General features: G+C 35.4%; 1 protein-coding gene across 2 annotated transcripts in view; it reads left to right on the top strand.

Moving 5' to 3' along the window:
• Nucleotides 1-22,018, top strand: part of boka (BCL2 family apoptosis regulator BOK a) — a 27,233-nt gene extending 5,215 nt beyond the window's left edge. The window contains exons 3-5 of one of the 2 annotated variants that reach the window (XM_056459959.1): nt 2,039-2,071; nt 8,100-8,263; nt 21,619-22,018. In XM_056459959.1, coding sequence (XP_056315934.1) covers nt 2,039-2,071; nt 8,100-8,263; nt 21,619-21,744 — 323 coding nt within the window. In that variant the 3' untranslated portion in view covers nt 21,745-22,018. The remainder of the gene's footprint in view (nt 1-2,038; nt 2,072-8,099; nt 8,264-21,618) is intronic. The other variant, XM_056459960.1, reaches the window with a different exon arrangement.
• Nucleotides 22,019-24,759: the final 2,741 nt, after the last annotated feature.

Genomic DNA, 24,759 nt, shown 5'->3' with positions numbered 1-24,759 from the left:
CTGCACAATATATCGTTTCAGCGTTGATATCGCTATTTGTGAATCTGCAATAGTTAATTGTCGGACTTCAGTGTTGATTTGGGATTATAATTAACAAGGACCTGCATTTCATACACATGGATTTGAAGAGTCATTACAAATTTGAACCATAATCGAGTAAAAGATTTAAATTTAGACCTGTTTTTAAGGCTGGTGGCTGTGTAAGATTTCAAGTCAATTTAAACCATTTAGTCAAGAAGTTGTAGCTTTAGCAAAGATTAACTGTATCATTTATACAAAAAAGAAGACTATACTGTGTTATTTTATGTCTGGGCTTTAAAGAGCCCATATTATAGATGAAATAGGGTCATATTTAGGTTGTAAGGGTCTCCAACAACAGTCTAATATGCATGCAAGGTCAAACAACACTTTGATGGTCTTATAATATGCATTTATTTTTACCTAGTTATCCCAGCGACTCCCATATGAATCGTTCAGCGATTCATTTGTACCCAAACCCGTCCTCAGCGCGAAGCTAATCTGCGCTGATTGGACCAATGACAGGCTGCTGCGATTGGTCGACGACACTGACAGGCTTCAGGGCGAGACAGAGTGAAATGCCCAGCAGATTATCAACAATATAAAAGTAGTCACAGCGTACACACGCTTCATAGTGGATTTTGGCTGCCAGTGGGTGAATGTACAGACGATGGACTAGAAAATACTGACGACTAACTATTTTATCAAGCAAAAAGTCCAAGAACTGGCGAGTATATGTCCTAGCAGTCTACTTGCTCTTTTTACACACACGCACACACAGGGCCGGCGCGTCCAGAATAGAGACGGCGCGGCGGCGACACCTCCCTTCCCCTCCGCGTCCTCAGTTACATCCGCGATTACAACCCTAAGATTTCAACCGCGACACCCCCTAAAGTCCTCACTTTACAAACGGGTCCCTTTGATCACCCTTTGCCTAGAGCTTTACCCTATTCAGAGACACGCACACACACACATCAACCTCCTCAGAGGAGCCACACACACACACATTACACACACACACATAGCTGACTATCCATAAACAAAGCGGCACGCGTCGCGTTTTCAACGTAGCTTTACACGCGATATGAGAATATAAAGAGTTAACCTGATACAGCACACGCGGTTACAAGTAACAAAACACAACTAAATGCATAATTTGCAAGCTAGAGTAAACGAGGCAACAATTTTAATCGCACGTACTTACACTGGTGAAATGGGGGAAGAAACTGATTCATGATCCACTGATCCATGTTCTGACAGTCTTTACCGATCCTTCCTTTAACAAACTGATGAAGTCTTCTTTGTAAGCAGGTAGTTTCCAGAGGCTCTCGATCTGCTCAAGGCTAGGCTATATGCTAAGGTTTCATCTTTGGGTGAACTGTCAATAATCTCCATCTGCACAGCGTGACTTCATTCTACCGGTGTCTGTGTGTGTCTCTGTGTGTGTGTGTGTGTGACTTTTTTCTGTTAGTGGGCGGAGCCGCAGGTTTCAAATCTCCCGGGCTTGCGCGTGCAACTACTTGTGTTTCGTAGCTGCGTCATCGCGAAACACCTAATAACTCGTTATCAAGACGACTCGTTTGAAGCACTATGAGTCGACTCTTTTATAGATGAATCAATAGTTTTAAACACTGTACACTTACAGATTTAAGCCTTAGCTGGATATTTCACTTCACTTAGAGCTGTGTGACACACTACATGGAAGGGCATTTTCAAAAAGCCATAATATGGGCTCTTTAACCCATTTGACTCCCCAGAAAACAGTTATTTATTTATTTGTTTGTATGTTTGTTGTATTCATCATGTTCATAATTTGTTTATTATATTATTACACAGATGCACTCCCCTATAAAATCATCCCAATCAATATAATATTAGGATTTTTTTCCAAATAGCGTTAAGTCATCTTATGACTAGATTCGCATTGCAATATATAATGCAGAAAAACAAAATATCGCAATGTCAGTTTTTTTCTAATATCGTGCAGCCCTACTTAAAATATCTTTCTTATGTTCCACAGAATATAGTCGAAAAGGTTTGGAAGAACATAAGGGTGAGTAAATGATGACAGAGTCCATTCCTTTTAAGTGACATTCCTGTATTTTCTGAAAAGATTTATAAGCTTCACTGTTGAAGTTCACTGTTGGACACACACACATTGACGTTGTATGCAGTGTAGGGATGGGCAAAGTTATAAAATTTCGATATATTGATACAGCCTTTTAAAATTTTTATTCATTGAGAACATGCAAACTCCACACAGAAATGCCAACTGACCCAGCCGAGACTCAAACGTCTTGCTGTAAGGTGACAGTAAGCCACCGTGTCGCCCCTTTTTAAATATGTGATTTTCTTATTTATTTTCATATTTTATATTAATATTTTCAGAATAAAAGGATCATTATACTTGCATAAACCATCTTCTAAAATACAGTATTTTACAGAGATACTGGCACTTTTTTTACAGATTTCTTAACTTTAAAAAGGTGACATTTTTCCAGTTTTTCCTGGCCAACTTCAGTTTTCTACATAGTTTTGAATCCCAGAATTACAGTAGCATTTCATGTACTACACTTTGATTGTTCATAAGAATGATTAAATAAATACAAAAATAGATGTCTTTGTGCACTGTAAAAAAATTTGACTTAACTTAAAATTTTAAAGCAACCAGCTTCAGGACATTTTTGAGTTTACTCAACTTATATCGAGTCAAGTGCAGTACTTGGGTTGAAAGTTAAGACAACTCAAAAAAGCTCTGCACCAAGTTGGCTTACAATTTTGAGTTGAGTCAACTTTTTTTTACAGTATGGATGTTAAGAAAATTTAGGACAAAAATTTACCAAAAGTACTGAAAAGATATGAAAGTGGTGCAGAAACTCACACACACACACTCAAAAGAATCAATACCGAAGTAGCTTGTAAGTATTAATACAGCAGTATTGATGCACTAGTCTCTGTCATGTTTACATGACAATGAGGTACTAAAAATGGAAACCATTTTCTTTTGTGTTTTTGGAAAGTTTTGTAGACCACAATGTCTTTACACGAATCCACAAAAACAAAAAAAAAACATTGTTGTGTGCATGCCAGACCAGTGGCTGGCAGTATCGCTGTGTCGAGAAACACTTTTCGCCTGTGCAAATACAGGGTGTTTCTCAATTCTTATTTGTGCATCCTTGTGTTCTCTTCTTGCTTCCTTTAGCGAATGCAAGGAAAAGTCGTGAGGACAGAGGAATTGAATCAAGTGAAACAATATATCCTTGTCTTCTTTTAGAGTCACTTCAAAAAATTGTCATTTAATGAAAACTGTATCACTGATTTTGCTTGCACGACCAGATTCTTTAATCTAAACAAAAAATGTTTACATTGTAATATAACCTCCACAAAATTATGAATTATTCCTTGTTATTAACTGTTTTCTATTTATGCGGGAAAACTATATTACATCAAAATTAAACGAACTGTGAAAACAAATCACATTATTCACATTAATGTGTGTGTGATTTTTCAACTATAGTTAGCGATTATTGGCACAGGTGTGAAGGGGAGGAGAATTTACACGCACGTCACGTTTAGTCAGTAAAACACTTCCGCAAGGGATACACCGGTGCTTCCTTGCTCATACCTCCTCTCTCTCCTTGATCCTCACCTCCTTGCAGCGCAATTATCAAATTGACATGTAATACAAAATGTCTGAGCTCAAGCAATTTCCGGATTAAAGTGAGGAAACGAGGAAGAAATTTTGGTACGCATCCACAGTATTGTCTTGCAGTCCACCATTGTTGTTTTGGTGGTCAAATACTCATGCATATATAGACTGAACGTGTAATATGCAGGAGGATTATGTCAACATTTTTCACAAATGGATGTTTTTGTACTTTGCACAGAGATGATGATTGACTTTTAAACTCATTTTTGAACATCTGAATTTTCAGCCCCCCAAAAATACCATTGCCATTTAAAGTGATAAATAAAACACAGAGATTTTACACTTTTAGTGGATAATGGAGTCTTGTAAGCAACCCTAAGTGACATTTTACAATTCTATTAAAATAATAAGAAATTTTACATTTACTAACTAGGGGTGGAATGGATAACGGTTGATCCGTAATTCGTACGGATCACAACCCATGTTTGATCGCAGAGAGATTGCCTCGTGTCATTCAAGCTGCACGATTAATCATTGATAGATCAGGATCTCAACACCCACGCAACATAAATTATAAATGATGGTGATTTGCATATGTTTATTAATCCTTCGAATCGCTGCATTCAAATCTGAAATTGCAAAAATCAAGAAAGAGATTGAGTATTTTGAGTTGGTTATGAAGTGACAAACAGTCAAATAACACAGAAGTACTGGGATAACAGTTTACAGTTTAGATAAAACCACTGATGTTTATGATAATGATTAAAATCACCGTCAACGCTCAAGTTAAAGTTTTAGGCAGCAATAACATTGTTTAACCAGTCATCAAAAATATGCCACTGAATAATTCTTCAAAGAGGATATATTTAGCGATGAAACAGGAAGTGTTAGGAGTGAATAACTGCATCATTTATTGAAAATGAGAATAAAAATAAATATGGGTTGTACAAATTTTAATGTTAGATTTAGCGTCATCAGCAACAGCAGTAATAACAGTGAATTTTTCACAGTTCTGAAAATTTTTAAAATTTTTTTTATTCAGCTGATTATTTCTTCATTTTATTTTTAATAAAACTACATGTTCTGTTTGTTAAAACCAAAAGTGTCTTGCAGAATTGTTTTTGTAATAAATGGAAAGAAAATTACATCAGATTTGTGATCCGTTACACCATTATTACTAACATTATAAATATGTATTTAGTCCCACAGCAAATACATTTAGTCCCACAGCAAATACTTTCAATAGAACAGTATTCATGAAGATTTCAGTTTGAAAAAGTGCAGCATATCTTCCGGAAAAGTGTTAAATGTCAACCGTTCACTTTTTAAACGAAATATCCTAATAAATGACACTCTCTTTAAAGAGGGTAAAAACAGATCCACTCTGACATTACTATAAACACAGGAACAGTGCTGCACTCGACCCTGAGAGCTTCATAAAAGATGGATTTTTCTTTCAAGTAAACAGTGTCTGGGCACCATGGAAGTTCTCATTCCCTTTGCTGCACGCTGTGCATAACTTACAGTATATTTAGTGCAAACCCTTGGGATTCAGTTTAGTTCATAGTACTGCAACCCCATTTTGACCTCAGAGGGTTTGAGTTCAGTGAATCATGTTTTTTTTTTTTTTACAACATGGGCAGCTGTGTAGATGTGCTGGAGCATATTCACCTCATTTACTTGAAGAAATATTCAATGTGTTTTAATTATGAAAGCAGGACACAGTGCACCCAGTGACGCCCTTGCTCCTCCTGTTGGTACACATACCTGACCCCAAGCAGTTTTTAACTTTCTTAGTGACCTTTGGTTCATAGGTTTCTTTGACTCTGCAATATTTTTTACATCTCTGGAAAAACAATATGCATGTGCGCACACACACACACACACACACTTTATATAAACTTTTCTGCAATTAAATGATTCACATGATAATAATCCTTTCATTTGAAATATTGGAGACATGTTATCATTAGTTAAAATAAAAAAAGTGTACAATAAAACACACTATTTGTCTATTTTACTCCAAAAAAACAAACAAACCTGATAATGGCAAATCAAAAGAAGTAATGTTTAATGTTATTTCCCAGTGCTGTGGTGACTGTGTGTGACTATATATATGTATATGTGTGTGTATATATACATTTTTTAATTTGTAAAAATATATATTTTATAGTTTTTAAACAACAAAAAAACTGAAATATATATATTGTTTTGCACTATTTTGTATTATTTAGGCCAAACATTATTAAAATACATTTGAATTATATTGTATACATTTGCTTTGGCATTTAATTTAATTTATTTGCACTATTTAGACATTTTAAGTGTCATTGCACTTAAGCTTTACTGTTTGTTTGTATTTAGCAACTTTCACTAGAAATCACAATATATTTTTTGGAATTAATTTATTTTTTAAAATTAAAACAGAAGACTTTTTAAAAATGAAAACGGGATTCATCATTCATTTATTGAATTAAAGTTAAATAGTCTTTTAAGTGCGCTTATATATTATTGTGATATTCTGAATGAAAGCTCCATTGTGAAAGTGCTACAGTAACTAAGAAGAGTGCGAGGAGATTAGTCAAGTAGGATCATTTTAGTTAAGTTTGAACATTGTCTTTTTTGTTGTCTTCTTAAAGTGGTTTAGAGTTTAGTTTGGTAATTGTTAGAATCTGCAACCCCATTTTTAAGATAGCTTATACACACGCAGATGGTTCTATTATTTTGTAGTTAAAGCAGTATTTCGAGTATCAGTGTAAATATGCAGCTATTTAATTCAAGGTTTCATTTGATATGTAACATCTGTTTTCACTTTAAAACAGGGTTTGTGGTGGTGTTCGAAATCCTTGAATTTTTATTGAATGTTTTTAAAGTTGTGGATAAAGTGCTGAAAACGGCTTGAATGCAATCGTGTTGCTTTGGTAAAAAGTATCTACTAAATCGTCAAATATTTTAGTAAAATTAAATCATTTTTGCTTTTGCATAAAATGAAACCTCTGGAGCCTGTTGCGTGATCTGCTTGTCTTTAGCAATTTTTTACTCTGTGCACTTAGAAATTAAAAAAATACAAGTTTAAGAGGAAGATGACACATTTAAGATGCAAATAAAAGATATTTAGGAGAGTAAATGAGAGCAATTCAATATTAGCCTTGGGGCAAACATGGCATTAAAATTTGTCCTTATAATACTATAATACAGAATACAAATGACAATTAAGCATGTTAAAGTATGTATTAGGGCTGCACGATATTGGAAAAATGACACATTGCAATATTTTTTTTATTCTGCGATATATATTGAGATAAAAATACAATTTTACTAGATGAATAAATGTTTGTAAAGAATCTATAATTTTAGATTGTTTGGGAAGATTCTTTAGGGGAGTGCATAAAATATAACAAACAATATACAAGCATAGATAAATTCAATAAAGAAAAATATAATTAAATAAACAGCGTTTTATTGTTTTCTGAAGAGTGGAAATGTATTCATGTATACAGTAATTGAATAATCAAATGTAAAATAATACTGCAAAGTCTTCATTTTTATAAACAATTTTATAAAATTAATCATTATTCATTTTTCAAAGTTACAAACGGTACATTTTATTATGCCTGAATGCTTTTAAAACCCTTACACAGTCACAGGCCTAAAAAACACAAGCAAGATGCATAACTGCATAACAAGAATGCATAACAAGAAGCAACATTGCATATTCTTGCGATGTGACTATTGCGAATGATCACATTGCAATATCGATGCTGAAATGATGCTGGAAAAGTTTGAAAATGCAGCTGCAAAGTACTTGAGAAGTGCACAATTTTGACTTTGGTAGAGCTATTAATACCATCTAAATCGCCAACTTAACATGTTACATTCTTACAAGACACAGAGCCGGAGGGAATTCTTGCGTTTTGGGTTTATCTTGAACTTCAAGCCAGCTTTTATCTCCTATATGCCTCAATATGGTTTCCTTTTGCCTTTGTGTTTCCTGTCTTTGCTGGTCGCCGATTAGGTTTCTGGTTGATGTGTTTATGTCTGGTCGTTTGATGTTTTCCAGCCAGGGATTTACAGCTTTATTACATTTCTTTTCAGACTGAGAAGTATAAGTAGTTACAGCAGTTTATTAAATTAGCTGTAATAGAGTTTGATGTCTTCTTGTTTGATGAGAAATAGTAGGACAGAGAGCCTTTTCATCAAATTCAGACATGTTATTGTGGGAAAGAACTAAAAAAGGCATCAGTGCACCTACTGTCTCGTTGATGTCATTATCCTAACAATTGCTTCTTTTTGATTTAAAATCAATTCAGATAAATAAAATTCAGATTAAAGAAAAAAAAAAGGTTTTTGTCTGCTGAAAAAGAAGTCTTGGCTCATATCAAGTCAAGCCATATTATATTTATTATTTTAGGCTCTGTCTGTCTCTTTACAGGTGTAACATGGGGGAAGATTGTGTCTCTGTATGCAGTGGCCGGAGCTCTAGCTGTGGACTGTGTTCGGCATGGACATCCAGCAATGGTGCACACTATTGTCGACTGCATGGGCGAGTTTGTTCGCAAAAGCCTTGTGTTGTGGTTAAAGAAGAGAGGAGGCTGGGTAAGAAGTCTTTTGTTTTTTAGAAGACATATGCTGCGTGCCAATTCGCATACTTATACTACGCCCTAAAAGTATGTACTCTTTTTTTTTTTTGTAAAAGAAAAGTAGATACTTTTGAGTGTGTAACAGAGGAGTATCCAAGCTTTCAGACAAACTACTTCCTTGTTAACGGATCATTATGTTGCTTCTTTCATATTTAATTTTTATATTTATTGGAGAAGCAGCAGAAGCAGGATAATCCGCCATTCCATTTGAATCTTTCATACAGAGAAATCTCCTCAGGTCTTCGGATAATTATCCATTCAGACGTTAAATGTCCAAGCATATCTCTTTACAAGTTCAAATTGTTGTTGCAGATGAAATATAACATGAAAAACATGGTTTAAACATGTTCCAGTTGGCTAGATATTAGTTAACAGTCATTCAAACAACTTTACCAAAGCCTCTCTACTTGACGGTTGGTATTGTGCATCCACTGTGCTTGTAGTTTACACTTTTCACCCGCGTTTATAGTTCTCATCAAATTGCGTAATGTATTGTGGGCAATATCAGCGGTTAGAGCATGGACTGTTGTACACTTCGAATTTTTACGGGAAACAGTAAATCATCCGGGTACCTTTGGCATACTCTTTTCAACATACTGCGATTTGGGACATACTAACTTTATTTTCAAATACTATTTAGGACGGATATTATGCGAATTGGGATGCAGCTTTAATGTCATTTATGCAAACTGTTATTCACATCAGCAATGTGATATGGGGGGATTTCATGGTTAAACATACATTCATTATGCAGAGTTGATGGTATATAGATGCACCAAGCAGAATTTACTTGCAACAGCATTTTTGTTGGTCATTGCCTCTCTGAAATACTTGATCCTGATTGGTCAATTGTGACTTTGAGCATTCTGTTTGCTAATTTAATAGATAACTGATAAATTAAAGTGATCGTTCACCCAAAAATGAAAATGATGTCATTATTTACTCATCCTTTACTTGCCACAAACTTGTTTAAGTTTCTTTCTTCTGTTGAACACAAAAGAAGATATTTTGAAGAAAGATGGAGATTTCCCTAGCATTTTTTTTTTCTACTATGAAAGTCAGTTGTTAACGGTTTCCAGCTTTCTTCAAACTATCTACTTTTGGGTTCAACAGAAAAAAGGAAGTTATAAAGGTTTGGAAACACTTGAGGGTGAGCACCAGTGGGAAAAAAAAGCTTTTCTTACTTACTACTTCAGACTTGTTTTTAGTCGAAAAATCTCTAATAAATCTTTACTCAAGAAGCATTTACTATACAAATAAAAATATTGTTCTGCTTTCAAAAATAACTTATTCAAATTATTCTGCTTTAAAAATGAGCTTTTCTAATAAACTTAGTTTTATAATAGCTATTTTTAAGTTAAATAATCTTGTCTTCGGCTTGAAATAACTTTAATGTACAGTACTTACCCCATTGGCAGATTATTTGCTCATTTCGAGGAAAAACTTTTGAAAATTTTAATTGTACTGTCACCTTACAGCAAGAAGGTCGCTGGTTCAAGTACCGGCTGAGTCAGTTGTGATTTCTGTGTGGAGTTTGCATGTTCTCCACCTCTTCGCATGGGTTTTCTCCGGATGCTCCGGTTTCTCTCCACGATTCAAAGACATGCGCTTTAGGTGAATTGAATAAGCTAAATTGGCTGTAGTGTGTGTGTGTGTGTGAATGTGAGTGTGCATGGATGTTTCCCAGTACTGGGTTGCAGCTGGAAGATCATCCACTGTGTAAAACTTATGCTGGATAAGTTTGCGGTAAAGTTGAAGGAATATGAATTTTATTTGTCTTTGCTTTTTGGTTTAAGAATTTGAGATATTTGGACTAGAAACAAGACAAAAACTAAGTAAGAAAAAAAACATTTTGCAATGAAAAAAATGTATAAATTTTAATTTTTTAGTGAAATTTAAATATCACACAGGTGTGATGTAATTTCAAACAAAATCAGGGAAAAGCAATGTCTGCTTATTAGTTAGAAAAAAAAAAATACTGTTGGTAAATTCCTTCAAACTACCATTGGTCTATGGTGATTACACAGTAGGGTGCATCTCTGGGACTCCACTATCTTTGACTTGAACATTTGCTCTGGTTTATTTACTCTGTTCAGTCCATCGAGGTCAGAAATCAAAGAGTAAAATCAAAACTGAAGAGCAGGGATCTATTCTATACCTTACCTAAAGGCAGGGGCGTTGCTAGACATAAAGCTCTACTGCCCCCCCTCCCAAACCCCCCACCCAAAAAAAAAAAAAAAAAAAAATATATATATATATATATATATATATATACATACATACATACATACATACATACATACACACTATATATATAAATACACTATAAATACACTATATACATATGTATATTATATTTATTATAAATAAAAGTATTCTTATTATTATACAAATATTCTTCAAAATAATCTTAAATGTAACTGGAAAACAATGTTAAGACAACTGGAGTGATGCTAAGATCATTTAAGAAATTACTTAAATAAATATTACTTTCATTTGAATGAAATTCTATAGACAATTCAAAAAAATACAAAAAAAAAAAAAAGATATGTTATAGGATTATCTTTTGTAGACTTGACACATGGCAGATAATTAGGTTTGTTAAGTCTTACCTCCCTGAATCCTCATCCCTCCATTTTGCTTCATACAAAATAAATCTATCAGGAGGCATGCTTAGTAAGGTCACCATCATATTGTTTAAACTTTAGTTTTGCCCACTTGCTAAAAATAAAAGGCTGTTACGCAGGTTTTACAACGCATGAGCGGCGTGTAACAAGCAGCCTGCTTTTTTGGCGCGCTTGTTAACTATCGGGACTCGCAGAAGAAGAGCAGCGCGTGCAAGAGGCGCGCATGTTCTCTGCGCACACGCGGGGATGCGTCAGTTTGCTTTTTGATTACACTGCTTTCACCAGCGTTGGTTCAGTTGCACATAGAGAATAGCGTCTTTATTTCGGAATTACTCTTAATAAATACACTTGCATATGAAGTAAATCATATCTCAATGCATTTACTGGGGCACTGGAGATTTTCACTGGGGCACGTGCCCCAGTGAATTGGGTCTAGCGACGCCCCTGCCTAAAGGTTTGCCCCTGAAATCCTATTTTTGGGATTACACCTAAAAATGAAAAGGATTACACCCAAAAATGAAAATTAATCACTCTCATAATTAATTACTCTCGGGAACTCTCGTGTCGTTCTAATCCCCTGAGACATGTGTTCATCTTTGAAACACAAATTCAAATATTTTAGATTAAATCTGAGAGCTCCTTCATCCTACATAGACAAAAAAAAAGTCCAAAAAGGAACCAAAAAAACTGTCCATGTGACTTCAGTGGTTCAACTGTAATCATGTGAGACATTTTTTATCCCCAACTAAATACTGTAAAAACTCGTTTGTTTGCCTTTGTCTCGCACGGCAGGTGATACAATGTTTGTGTGGGCAGCTGACTAATTGCAATACATCACATGTCATATTAACAACACTAAAATCTCACTCAATAATCCACTTACCAAAAAATAAAAACCCTGGTTGGTCTATATACAGTAAATAAAGATGACATGTTTACTTGATCTCAAAGTGAATTTCAAAGCTCAACCAAAAATCCACATCAGTAGTATCAAATACTTTATTGACTGCTGTTTTCTCCACATTGTCTTTTTAGCTGCACAATTGTTATGATATTAAAAAATGTCCAGCACATAAAGTACTAAGCAAAACCTTTGGTCACCACCAGTTCTGGTGTTTTAGTAGAGTTTTGATGACCATTTAATTTTTGTGTTTATGTCATTAAAGGTAGTGTAAGTAATTTCAGAGTGGCTAGCAGTTGCTAGAGCTAAATATCTCACCCGCACGGCCTGGATAGTCACTTTCTAAAACCATGCTTCCTCCAAAACACATGAATGCGCATACGCAGTCACAGACCTGAGAACAGAAGTGATAAAAGGGGGAAATTACCTCATGTCTCATTCACCAGTGAGAAAGCATTACAGTTCAAAGCACACATTAAAGTATCAACATAATGATGAGAGCGTTCTGAAGCGCTCAGCTGAAGATTTTTGGATAAGCGCAGGTACATATGGCTGGTCCGTCTGCATAATGAGAACATGCTGATGGCGTGATGTGTTTGTGTGAATGCAGAGGTATGCAAATCCTTGAAATCTTAAAATGTTTAGACTGAATATTTTGATTGTACACAGTTTTTTTTGGTCCTGCCCCTAATAAATGTAGGTGTTTTAGGCTTAAATTTAAAATTTAGATGACTTAACTTAAAGAATGCTATTGAGTTGTGAAGAGAATTCCAACCAGTTTTTAAGAAACAAACAGAAGATAAATATGTACACAATGTTAAAAAATACATATATAATTTTCATAAGAAAATTGTTTATACAGAGTAGACAATAAATTGAGTAGCTTATTGATAAACACCTTTTTTATTTTGTATTTTTTTGCCAAAATAATGTAATATGTATCATAAATTTTTTAGGAATTTTAAGTTAAGGCTAAAGTGCAAACCCAAGACACTGTGTGCAGAGATGATCTGTATGCGGTGATCAGTTAAAGTCACCATGAAATCAAAATGTACTTTTCTTATTTTTATTTTAATCTAGTAGTTCCTGTTATAAACGATGTATCTGTGCACTTCATGATTGTGTCAAAATTCATTTGCCCTCATAAACTTTAAGGAAATACCATACCCTTCCCTCCCCATGGAATGCCTTTGGGACGGGGCTATCAGTTTGTGTTTTGTTTGCCAATCTTCTGTCATTTTGTAAGCAACACCCGTCTTTCAACAGTCCATTCGGTTCCTAAAGCACTAAATCATGCACTGCCCTACTTTTTTTTACCTTCTTTCATTTCAAGTGAATGTACGTCACAACAGTGGAAAATAAGACAATATTTACTTTCATTTCATAGTGCCTTTAACACTGGAACTGCCAGAATTCTAGAACTACTAGATTGGCCATAGACTCTTCATACAAGACTTAATTCAATTTGCATCAAATCAAATTTGCATTCAAAGCTTCTTTTGAGATTTTATAATTAAAGGGGTGGTCCACTACGATATCATATTTTAAACTTTCAGTCAGGGAGGTGATCAATAACCCAATGGTCACTCTGTCTGAGCTCTAGCGTTCTTCTCTGGAGAGAGGAGAACCTTACAGAAGGACAACCATCTATCTGTGCAGCAATCCACCAATCAGGCCTGTATGGTAGAGTGGCCAGACGGAAGCCACTGCCCACCTGGAATTTGCCAAAAGGCATCTGAAGGACTCTCAGACCATAAGAAACTTTAGTCTGATGAGACTTAAATTGAACTCTTTGGAGTGAAAGCCAGGCTTTACGTTTGGAGAAAACAAGGCACCGCTCATCACCAGGCTAATACATCCCTACAGTGAAGCATGGTGGTGGCAGCATCATGCTGTGGGGATGTTTTTTAGCAGCAGGAACTGGAAGACTGGTCAGGATAGAGAGAAAGATGAATGCAGCAATGTACAGAGACATTCTGAATGAAAACCTGCTTCAGAGTCCTCTTGACCTCAGACTGGGGCGACAGTTCATCTTCCAGCAGGACAATGACCCAAAGCACACCACTAAAATATCAATGGAGTGGCTTCACAACAACTCGGTGAATGTCCTTGAGTGGCCCAGCCAGATACCAGACCTAAATCCTATTGAACATCTCTGAAGAGATCTGAAAATGGCTGTACACCGTCGCTTTCCATTCAACATGTTAGAGCTTGAGAGGTACTGCAAGGAGGAATGGGCAAAATGACCAAAGACAGTGCAATTAAATAGGGTTTGTCAGATTATTAAGGAAATGATCACCTGGTTCCAAACTAACAATCAATAACAGGAAGGAATCTGAAAGTGTTCAATCATTTTGATCCAGGGTAAAAATACTAAACACAAAATAGGAGCTTTACTTGACTCTTTTTTTTCAGTTAACTGAAAGAAAGGTGCTGTGTTTATACAATATCAAGGCCCAGAAAGCACACACACTGCTGCCTTTCCTCCTTTGTCCAGTGTGTGCAGACAGAATGTGTAGCGTTCATGCGTTTTAGTGGGTGGAAATCTGATTAGTCTCTCAGAAGACCAGCACAGTTCAGCGAATCTGTTGAATAAGGAGCTATGCTGGTATGTGTGGCTGTTTTGGTAGGGCACGTCTATGGTGTAGTGTCTGTGCTCATTAGACTGTTTCTGTTCAGGCAGATTCAACATGGCACTGGACCAGAACAAACCTGCCTGCACGACACTAATCAAGTTTTCAAGTCATTGTGTCATTTTTCAAATAAGTGCAAAGAAATCACCTCTATTTATGACTTGAACACTTATAAGGAAAAGGCATAACATGTAGTGTTGTTTTCTACACAATATACTTAAATATAGATTAATGTACATTACGAAAGTTATTCATTCAAGAGCATCTGTTTTACAAGGCACATTTAAAGGGATAGTTCACCCGAAAATTAAGATTTACTCACTATTTACTCACATTTATGATTTTCTTAATTCTGTTCAATACAAAAGAGTTTAATTTAAAGAAAGCTGAAACATGGAACCATTTACTTCCTGTAGGAAAAACAAAAAACAGGTTTCCAGCATTCTTTAAAAAATATCTTCTAGTGTGTAAGAATCTCAAACAGGTTTGGAACAAGGGTTAGTAAATGATGACAGAATTTTGGGTGAACTGCCCCTTTAAGAGCTAATGCATGGGCCTAATACACTGATTATACATGTGGTTTTCTTTCCCAGTTGTTAACATTTATTTAATAACCACATAATTCATTTGATAACCACACACACACACACACACAAAAGACACAAACTTCAAAGAAAACTGTGTGCAAATATAGCTTTTAGTTCTTATTTGTTTCTTATGTGTGTGAATAGTTTTATATCGCCTGCAAATTTTGTTACATGTTACATTTTCTTATTAATCTGTGGATCACATAAATCTCAAAATAAGGACATGCTCTGAACAGACCACAGTTATCTCTCACACTCCTAATTTTATTCAACTGAAATATGGCACGCTTATAAACGCACTGTATTTTATGAGCACACTAAAGAACTTTGGGTGAACTGCCCCTTTAAGAGCTAATGCACGGGCCTAATAAACTGATATACATGCGATGTTCTTTCTAAGTTGTTTACATTTATTTAACTTGTTTGTTTGTGGAAGTTAACACACACTAAAGACACAAATTGTACAATTTTTTGTGTGTATATGTTCAAAGAAAACAGTGTGCAAATATAGCTTTTAGTTCTTATTTGTTTCTTATGTGCGTGAATAGTTTTATATCGCCTGCAAATTTTGTTACGTGTTACATTTTCTTATTAATCTGTGGATCACATACATCCCAAAAATAAGGACATGCTCTGAACAGACCACAGTTATCTCTCACACTCTTATTCAAATGAAATATGGCACATTTATAAACGCACTGTGTTTGATAAGCACACTAAAGAACTTAAAGTAAAATATCTTGATGTGAGTAATAAGAATTAATGTGTATCTCATATTTTCTTAGGACGTAGTTATCTAGGACAAGTTTGATATCACTTTTGTAGAATTGCGTACACAAAGAAAACGTTCAGCGCTCATAAAGAACTGTTTGATGTGGTGGGTGTACATTTTAAAAAGGCTGGTTTAGTTGACTAAGTGAAAGTCAGTAGTGGCTTCAGGTGAAAATCATTCTCAGCATTCTTTAAGGTCTTCCTCTTGGGAGTGTCCAGATTTTGTAACCGCAGTATTTGTATAAAGTAAACACACCCATACTGAACTGAAAACTGTCATCAGGTAATCAAACATTTTTGTGGTATACTACTTCTTAGAGAAGTATTTAGAGATGTACTGTAAAAGAATCGTATTTTTCCGTTTATTTATGCTTTTGGATTACAATATGGGACCTTAATCTTTCTTCCGACAACCTGTAACCTTGAAAAGTTCAAATAAGGTTTTTTGTAACGTTTTGATGGTTTAAAGTGATTTATTGTCTAGGTTGGTGTTGTGTTTTACGGTACAAAAACTGTAATAAACTGCCAGTACATTTCTGTTATTTTTACAGACCTTTTTCCCTGTATATATTTTCTTATACATTGCATTATTTCAATTTACTAATCAGCAGATCAACATCCCATAATGCAATTCACAAATGTAATTAAACAGAAACCCCAATACTTGGAAAATTATAATTAACAGATTTTTTTACAATGTAGATTGCATAGATTCTATATAATTAGTAGAGAAATGGCTAGGAAAATGGCTAGGAAATGGCATTTTTCCCAATGTTTTTGATTTCGGTGTATGTGAACACTTGTGTCTACGTGCCATGCTGAGGGTTTTGCTCTGTTGGATTGGCGTGAGAGTGAAATGAAGGGCCCATTCACACAAACAGATACACAAAAACACAGTGAGATTCTTCATAATTAAAATCCCAATTAAGGGATGTCCCAATCTCTCAGTGTCTTCATTATCTCCCTGTTTTGATCTATCGATTGTCTTTTGACTGCTGTATTTCCATTTGCAGCCTAAACAACATCTAGGTTCTCAATTAACAGGAAAATAATTGTGCAACTCCAAAAAGACAAAAAAAAGTGCATTTTTGTACTTTTAAGTATAAAATTTGTACACAAACCAAATGCAGACAGCAAAGTGTACACTACCTGACAAAAGGCTCATTGCCTATCCAAGTTTTAGGAACAACATAATAACTTGACTTCTAGTTAATCATTTGATATCAGAGGCCATTATATGAAAGGCAAAAGCCTCTAGATTACACTTGTTTTACCAAAATAAAATATAATCATGCCTTGACTTAAATTAATAAGGTCTGACTTTGCTTAGACAAAAATCTTAACAGCTTAACAGAAATAATGTACAGTATAGAATATAAAGTCATGGTGCTGTGGAAAAAGAATGAATATTGTGTATGACTCCTATGGGCTTGGAGGACTGCATCCATACATCTCTGCAATGACTCAAATAACTTATTAATAAAGTCATCTGGAATGGCCAAGAAAGCGTTTTTGCATGACTCTAAGAGTTCATCAAGATTTTTTAAATTCTTACCCAGACACGCTCAATAATGTTCATGTCTGCTGACTGGGCTGGCCTGGCCAATCCTGAAGCACCTTGACCTTCTTTGCTTTCAGAAACTATTATGCGGATGAGAAGGAGTGTTCCTGACTTGTTCTTGACTGACTTGTATTTTTTGTTTGTTTGTTTGTTTGTTTGTTTGTTTGTTTGTTTGTTTGTTTGTTTGTTTGTTTTTGTGACCTGATCACTCAAAATACATATTAATACCAGGTGGAAACAAAGTGAATGCTTTTAAGGGCACCTATGATGAAAATCCTCCTTTGTAAGCTGTTTGGACAGAACTGCGTGTAGGTGTAGTGTGTCCACAGTCATATTGAGATGATATAAAGACAAAAAGTCTCTTTTTAAATTTCCTGACATTAAAATAGAATCCAAATCCCAGGAAGACAGCCACCGCAACGTGACGTAGGTTTCCCCGTCCACCATATTGATTGACAGCCGCGTATTAACATGTCTCCGTAGTAACACGTATAATCATATAGACAGGACATGCGCAAAATAACTGGGATTAAAAGATCTGTATTGCTCGCTGTGATCATCAATCATCACCAAATGTGATCAAGAGTGAGTTTTACAAGTTTAAAACCTTTTTAAAAAAGGGCATGTTTGTAATGAATTACAGCAATTTTACCATCTTTATCTCCACAGCCGCATGTCAGTACAATTATAAAAGAAGATGCTTAAAACCTGGTTTGTGGACGTTAAATAGGTTTAATTTGTACAACAACATAGTGGATATCCATACAGCAGTGTATATTAATGTGTTTTAATGTGTATCCTGCCATGCAAAAACAGTGCAAAAGTGTGTGTGCTTTTGTAACGACATTGTGTGTGACTCATCTTTGTAGAAAGGCTTGAATTAACTCCACAACAAAGATATCAAATAATCATTGGGAAAGTTCTTACTGTAGTATTTCTCACAAACGTTACATGAGATCTGCTTCCTTCATGTCAGTCACTGTGCTGTTTATCTGATGCAGCTGAGGCAGAGACTGAGGCCCCGTTTACACTAATACGTTTTAGTTTCAAAACGCATACGTTTTGCTACGGTTACGCCATCCGTCCACACTACGCCGGAGTTTTCGAGCCTCGAAAACGGAGCTTTTTGAAAACTCTGAAGAGGTTGTTTTCGTTCTAAAACGCTGCTGCTCCATCTCAGTGTGGATGAGGGGAAAACTGAGACATCTGAAAACGGAGGCGGGGCTGCAGACATTCGCCTATTTGATTGGGACTTTTACCTCAATATTAAGTAGCCTACACACAGTTCAGTCTTACATCCACCACTTGTAAGTTCAGACTTCGCACGTTTGATATGGAAGACAAACTCCTGAGTTTGTACTTTATAAAGTCATTCACATCACCCTGGCTATGCTGGCTATGCTAATCTTAACAATAAAATGAAAACATGATGTGAGGACTATTTTCATTTTGATATTCGCAACTTAACAGACATCAAAATGTTGAGGCTTCATGTAGCTGCATAATATGATCATCATCTTCATGCATATTTATAACAAAACGGAGCCGATAACATTACTGCCTCCTTTAATTTTCATTGAAAATACGAAACATACTCTCTCTTTCATTGAATATCAGTTTTAATAATCAATAATGGCCATTATAAAAGTATAACATACAGTTAGTATATACAATATAGGAAATAAAGGCAAGCAATCAGTCAGATGTGCAGATTTGCTTTCCGCAGTTACATTAATGAATATATTAACCTAACTTATCTTTGCGCTCAGCCAAAACATGTTACCTGAGAACAAGTAATAGATTCAAAAGACCAAAGTCTGGGAATATGTTGTTAGTTAGAGACAACAAGATGAATTTAAATATCACGTTTAACAAATATAGTGAGATTAGATCCAGCGGTAGATCATTGATAAACAGTCCGACGTTCACAGCTCTCATATAGGTAAGGTGGACGGAGAGTTGTTTAGAAATGCAGGGTGAAACGCTAGTGTGGTTGCGGATCGTTTTCATTCTAAAACGCCATTTTAAAACTAAAATGTACTAGTGTAAACGGGGCCTGAGGCACTCTCTGACTCTGGGAAAACTATCAATAAATGCACAGGCCACAAAAACAGCTACGTTGTGTTAAGAGCAGAAAATTCCAATATTCAGACAGCTATAATAAATAATCTGATGGGTGTTTTGAGCTGAAACGTTACAGACACATTCTGTAGACGCAAAAGACTTATCTTAAATCTTGAAAAGGGGTAAAATAGGTGTCCTTTAACCCTTCAGTTTCCAAGATAAGGTTTAAAGGGCACCTAAGTTACCCCTTTGTCCAGATTTAATATAAGTATTTGGGGCTCCAGAATGTGTCTGTAAAGTTTCAGCTCAAAACACCCATCAGATTATTTATTTGACCTTTTATAAGTTTCTCTTTTATACCTTTGTGCATCAGGTTGCGGTTTTGTTGTACTGTGCCTTTAAGGCTAGTCCTCCCCGCCCACCGTTTTTACGTGCCTTTCTGCGTGCCTTAATCTCCTCCCTCAGCTGATTCAGACAACAGACAGACTTAAAGGAAGATCTCACGTAGCATCTATGAGAAATACTACTGTAAGAACTTTACCAATCAGTATTTGATGCATTTTTTATGGAGTCTCACCGATGAGTCACACACAATGTCTTTAAAAAGTTCACGTGCACACACACAGACACACACACACAGACAGCGCGCGTGTTTAGATTTGCACTCTTTTTGGACGCAAATGTGACAGGATACAGGTTAATCTCCACTGCTGTATGGATATCTGTTATGTTAATGTACAAAATAAACCTGATTTAACATCCACAAACCGGGATTGAAGCGTCTTCCTTTATAATTGTTCTGACATGCGGCTGTGCTGATGAAGCAAAGCTGAAGTAAATCGCTGTAATTCATTACACAGATGCTCTGTTTTGAAACATTTTAAACTTGTAAAACTCACTCTTGATCACGTTTGATGATGATTGATGATCCTAGCGAACTGAACACACCTTTTATTCCCGGTTGCTGTCAGATAAATTTGGTGGGTGGGGGGACCGCACTCCTACGTCAAGTTGCTGTCAGTCTGAAAACCGCTCCAATTGGTCCTCCGTTTTTATGTTGTGAAATTTGAAAAAAAAAAGGACTGGGTGTGTTTGTTTTACCCCAATATGACGGTCTATACACTATACCTACATATATATCTGTCCAAACAGCTTGAAAAGTAGATTTTTCACCATAGGTGCCCTTTAAGTCTAGTACAGTAAAAATAACCAGCAACTAGTTTCAAGAAAGAATAGTATAGTGATTTTTCTAAGCAAGTTTTTGTTTTTATAAAAGCTGCTTAATTAAATAATTTAGTGAAGGCCCTTGTCCTTACTTAAGCTAAGCCATGTTTTGTGAAACCGGCCCTGAGTGTACTTTTGAAACTTTTATATCATCGTCAACCCAGTATTGCTCAGTGTTGAAATATAGCATGTTTAGACTGAATGTTGACTTTGGCTTAAAGGGAACATACTTTCTTGCAACCAGCAGTTCAGTTTCCTTTTTGTCCTTGCCAAATACATTGAAACACAAAACTATATCATAAAAGTTTGCTGAATTTTTCATGGCTTGTTTAACCAAAACTGAAAAAAAAAATCTGTCTTCGTTTTGCTAACATTTCACTTGTTCCAAACCTGGATTTCTTTCTTCTGTGAAAAGCAAAAGAAGATATTTTACAGAATGTTGGAGACCATTGACTTTAATACAATTTCTTACTATGGATATCAGTTCAAAATATCTGCTCTTTCATTTAACAGAAAAAAGAAAGTCAGCGGGAACCGGAAGTCGCTGAGACTTTTTTTTTTTTAAATGTTCATGTACTTCCAACTGAAACGGAATATTGAGTACGGGATGGGGCTTTAATTTTGCACATCATTTCCTAGTAGCAAACGAATGGTAAGAAGGACCACCACTCTATTTTGCGAAAGCACATGTTCAGACTTTGACTGAAGATTACCAAATCAAAACTTATTCAGTGCATTATCTAGTACAGATAAATTGTTCACCTAAAGAATAGCAAACAATTTTAATTTCACTCAAACCTTAAAGGTTGAATAAATTCAGAGTAAATGTTTATTTTTGGGTGTATTTTCCCTTTATTAACATTTTTAACATGACTAAGTGAAGTCTAAGTCATTTGTATTTCATTATGTATATTATCTAAATATTGTCCATGCTCTCTTACAGGCGGATATCACAAAGTGTGTCGTCAGTACAGACCCCAGTTTCCACTCTCACTGGCTAGTAACAGCTGTCTGCGCCTGTGGTCACTACCTTAAGGCTGTGGTTTTCTACCTGCTGAGAGAGAAATGAAGAGCAGAATCAAGTGACGGACAGAAAGGGCTTTCTAGTCACTGCTTAAGCCTTTCACTGCTCTTGATGTGTTTACACTTGCACAAAGTTTGCACTTTTCCTTTAAAGGACATTCTTACGCTCCAAGATGAACCATTATCTTTAAAGGCGTCGTTGAGTGTTTAACCTGGCCTTTTGCACTCTGTAGGCATTCCTTGCTGTTACCATTTTTTATTGAACCTAATGTTGATATGCAGAATACCAAGCCCTGCGGGATGCATCTGAGAGAATGTTATTATGATGTGTGTGTGTATATGTGTGTTTGTCTGTTCTATCATTGCTGCCTTGCCCAACATTGTCTTATCACAATGTTTCTCATATCGATTTTTTTCATGGTTTTTAAATGGAGATTCTTAAATATTAAGATTCAGAAGTGTAATTGAGATCCACAGTGTGGAGAGAAATTGCTAGGGGTTCTTTAGAAAACAGTTCTAAGTAAAAACTGTTTTTAAATGACAGTAGGAGAAGGAAATGATAATGTATGTGGGATGATAAAGAACAATAGACATTTCAGTTCATGTCAAATTTCAAGCTGGGACCTGTCAAGTAGTATTTCAAGGGTTCCCACTCTAAACTCTTAAATTCCCTGACCTTCACTGACTAAAAAGCTGATTTTCCATCACTTAAAATGGATAGAAAAACTGGCAGCTGTGTTGTCCCTCCAGAATTTTGTAATCACTGAATTGAATGCAAAATCAAGCAAAGGATGCAAAATTTAGAGGAGATTAGAATTATTTAATTGTTGCAGAGTTCCATTTTGCCTGCCAGGATATGTTTTATATCAATTAGCATTATATTCGCTTATAGAAAGGCCTCAAACAGTGTGTGATACTGTACCTTGAGTTGTCATAGATCCGACACCGTGTGTGATCCTCTTTAGACGCGTCATGTGACATCATTGCAACACAAATTCAACCAAAGTCTATTTGAACAAGGCTGCATTTGTTGAGAAAGCCAGTCATTTTAGGCCACAATAATCAGAAGTCTTTTCCACAAAATTCAGGAGGGACTGGAAGAGCATTGATCAGACAAAAAACAGCCTTGTGACTGCATTTGATTGCCCATAACAAGTGGGAAAAGTATAAAATGGCAATGGAAAAAATAGCCTTAGCATAACAATATGCAAAACACATGAAAAAATGTGGTAAAAAAATCTATATAAATGCAAAGAAAGATTTATAGGGGTGGTCCACGGTGCATTTTTAAGGCTTGGTTTTGTTTATAAGATGCAAAGCAATGTGTGCTCATGCTTCACTTGTAGAAAAGCACGTACTTTTTTTATATATCTTACTTCGATTATATACAGCTACTCGGCTAACATGAAAACGACTGTCATATTTTCTAGTTCCTCCAAAAGTCTGCCCTCAAGAGACTCTGATTGGTCAGCTAACATAATGTGCTGTGAATCGCTGATTGGCTTCAAGTCACTAGGTGCTTTTTCGCTGTGTAAACAATCAGAGACCAGCTGTTAGCAGCATTAGCTGCCTGAATCAGACAGAAAAATGAAGAGCAAACAACTGAACCTCATGCCTCTAAAATAAAATCTGACAAGTATCTTTCACATATATTCGGAATAAGCATGTGTAAGTAATATAAAACGTTCTCATATCTTTTGCGAGTTTGCTATTTGAGATTTAAAACGCACAGAAAGTAGCCGCATAGAGAGACAATGCAGCGCTGGTGAAGATTGTGGGTGTTTACAGCGGTTTCACGGATAAATATGAATTTAGCTCTATTGTTAGTGGTGCCAAACAGCATTTCCCATTGTTTAGATTCTTGTTTACGTCCTCACTACAATATACCGTTAAAGCTAGAAACTATGCCTGTAAAAGATCAATTTTAACAAATAAAAATACTTCCAGGTTGTGGCTTACAATCCACAGCTTCGTCGATTGGAGGAGTATTAGCCGAATCCAGCACTGAACTGGGAGAGATTCTGGAAGCTGTCCTTTGTCAAATGGTAGCTATATATTTTTTAGAATTCTCTGGAACATCATTTAATTAAACTGTAAGCTCTTCTGTCTTTGTGTCGTGTCCTTTGGAAGCCCAAATACAGAAACAGAACAAGCTCTGATGAGATATCGTAGTGGACTACCCCTTTAAATGACAAAGAAAACCCCCCTGATATTCCATGACCCGTGTGAATCCTGTATTTCATAATGTTGTCAATCTCTTTTCTTTTTGTAATTTATTTTTTTTAATGTGTTTTCCCATTAATTCTTATTTTTGGTGTTGTTGGTGTCTAAGCTACATGCAGTCTTCACTAATAATAACTTAAAACTCTGTCTTATAATTGTTTATATCATTGTGTTGTATAGTTTAGTTAATTAATATAAATCTGTGAGAAATTACACATTGTTTTGTGTATGCTACACTGAATTAAAAAAATAAAATAATATTTTTTTGTCAAAGATGTAATTGCTGTGCTTGTTCGTGGTTGGAATAACATTAACGTAATAATAAAGGCTGATAAATGAACACAACATTAGTGTAATTGGTGGAAAGCGAGTGGGAGGATGCTGTATCAGATAGTAGAGTTTTGAGATATTGTTACTATGGTGATCAACCTCAATGTGGTTTCATTTACTCAGACTTTGAGAACACAAATATGAATTATTATAGAGGGACGTACTGAAAAAACCCACTTGTAACCTAAAGTAAATAATGTTTTGAACTATAAGTGCATACTGTTTATATTATAGTATTTACAGCACTTTGTTAATGAATGCTAACTACAGTGAAATGATAAACTGTTAGAAATACTGTAGTTTTACAGTAAATTGTGTATTGTATAATAGTTAATGGCAGTACTCTGTGATTTATTTCTATAACTATAGTTGTTTTGTTATTATATAGAAAATATATACTTAGCACAGCATATTAATTCAAGTATTTTACTATTGAATGGTTAAAATACTATAATATTTAAATTACTATAGTATACTAGCCTATACTGTACATTTTTCATTTGGAAAT

Source organism: Danio aesculapii, chromosome 6 (assembly GCF_903798145.1).
Source record: "Danio aesculapii chromosome 6, fDanAes4.1, whole genome shotgun sequence".
Classification (NCBI taxonomy): Eukaryota; Metazoa; Chordata; class Actinopteri; order Cypriniformes; family Danionidae; genus Danio; species Danio aesculapii.
The sequence above is the reverse complement of the archived record's forward strand: the minus strand, read 5'-3'. Positions and strand labels throughout refer to the sequence as shown.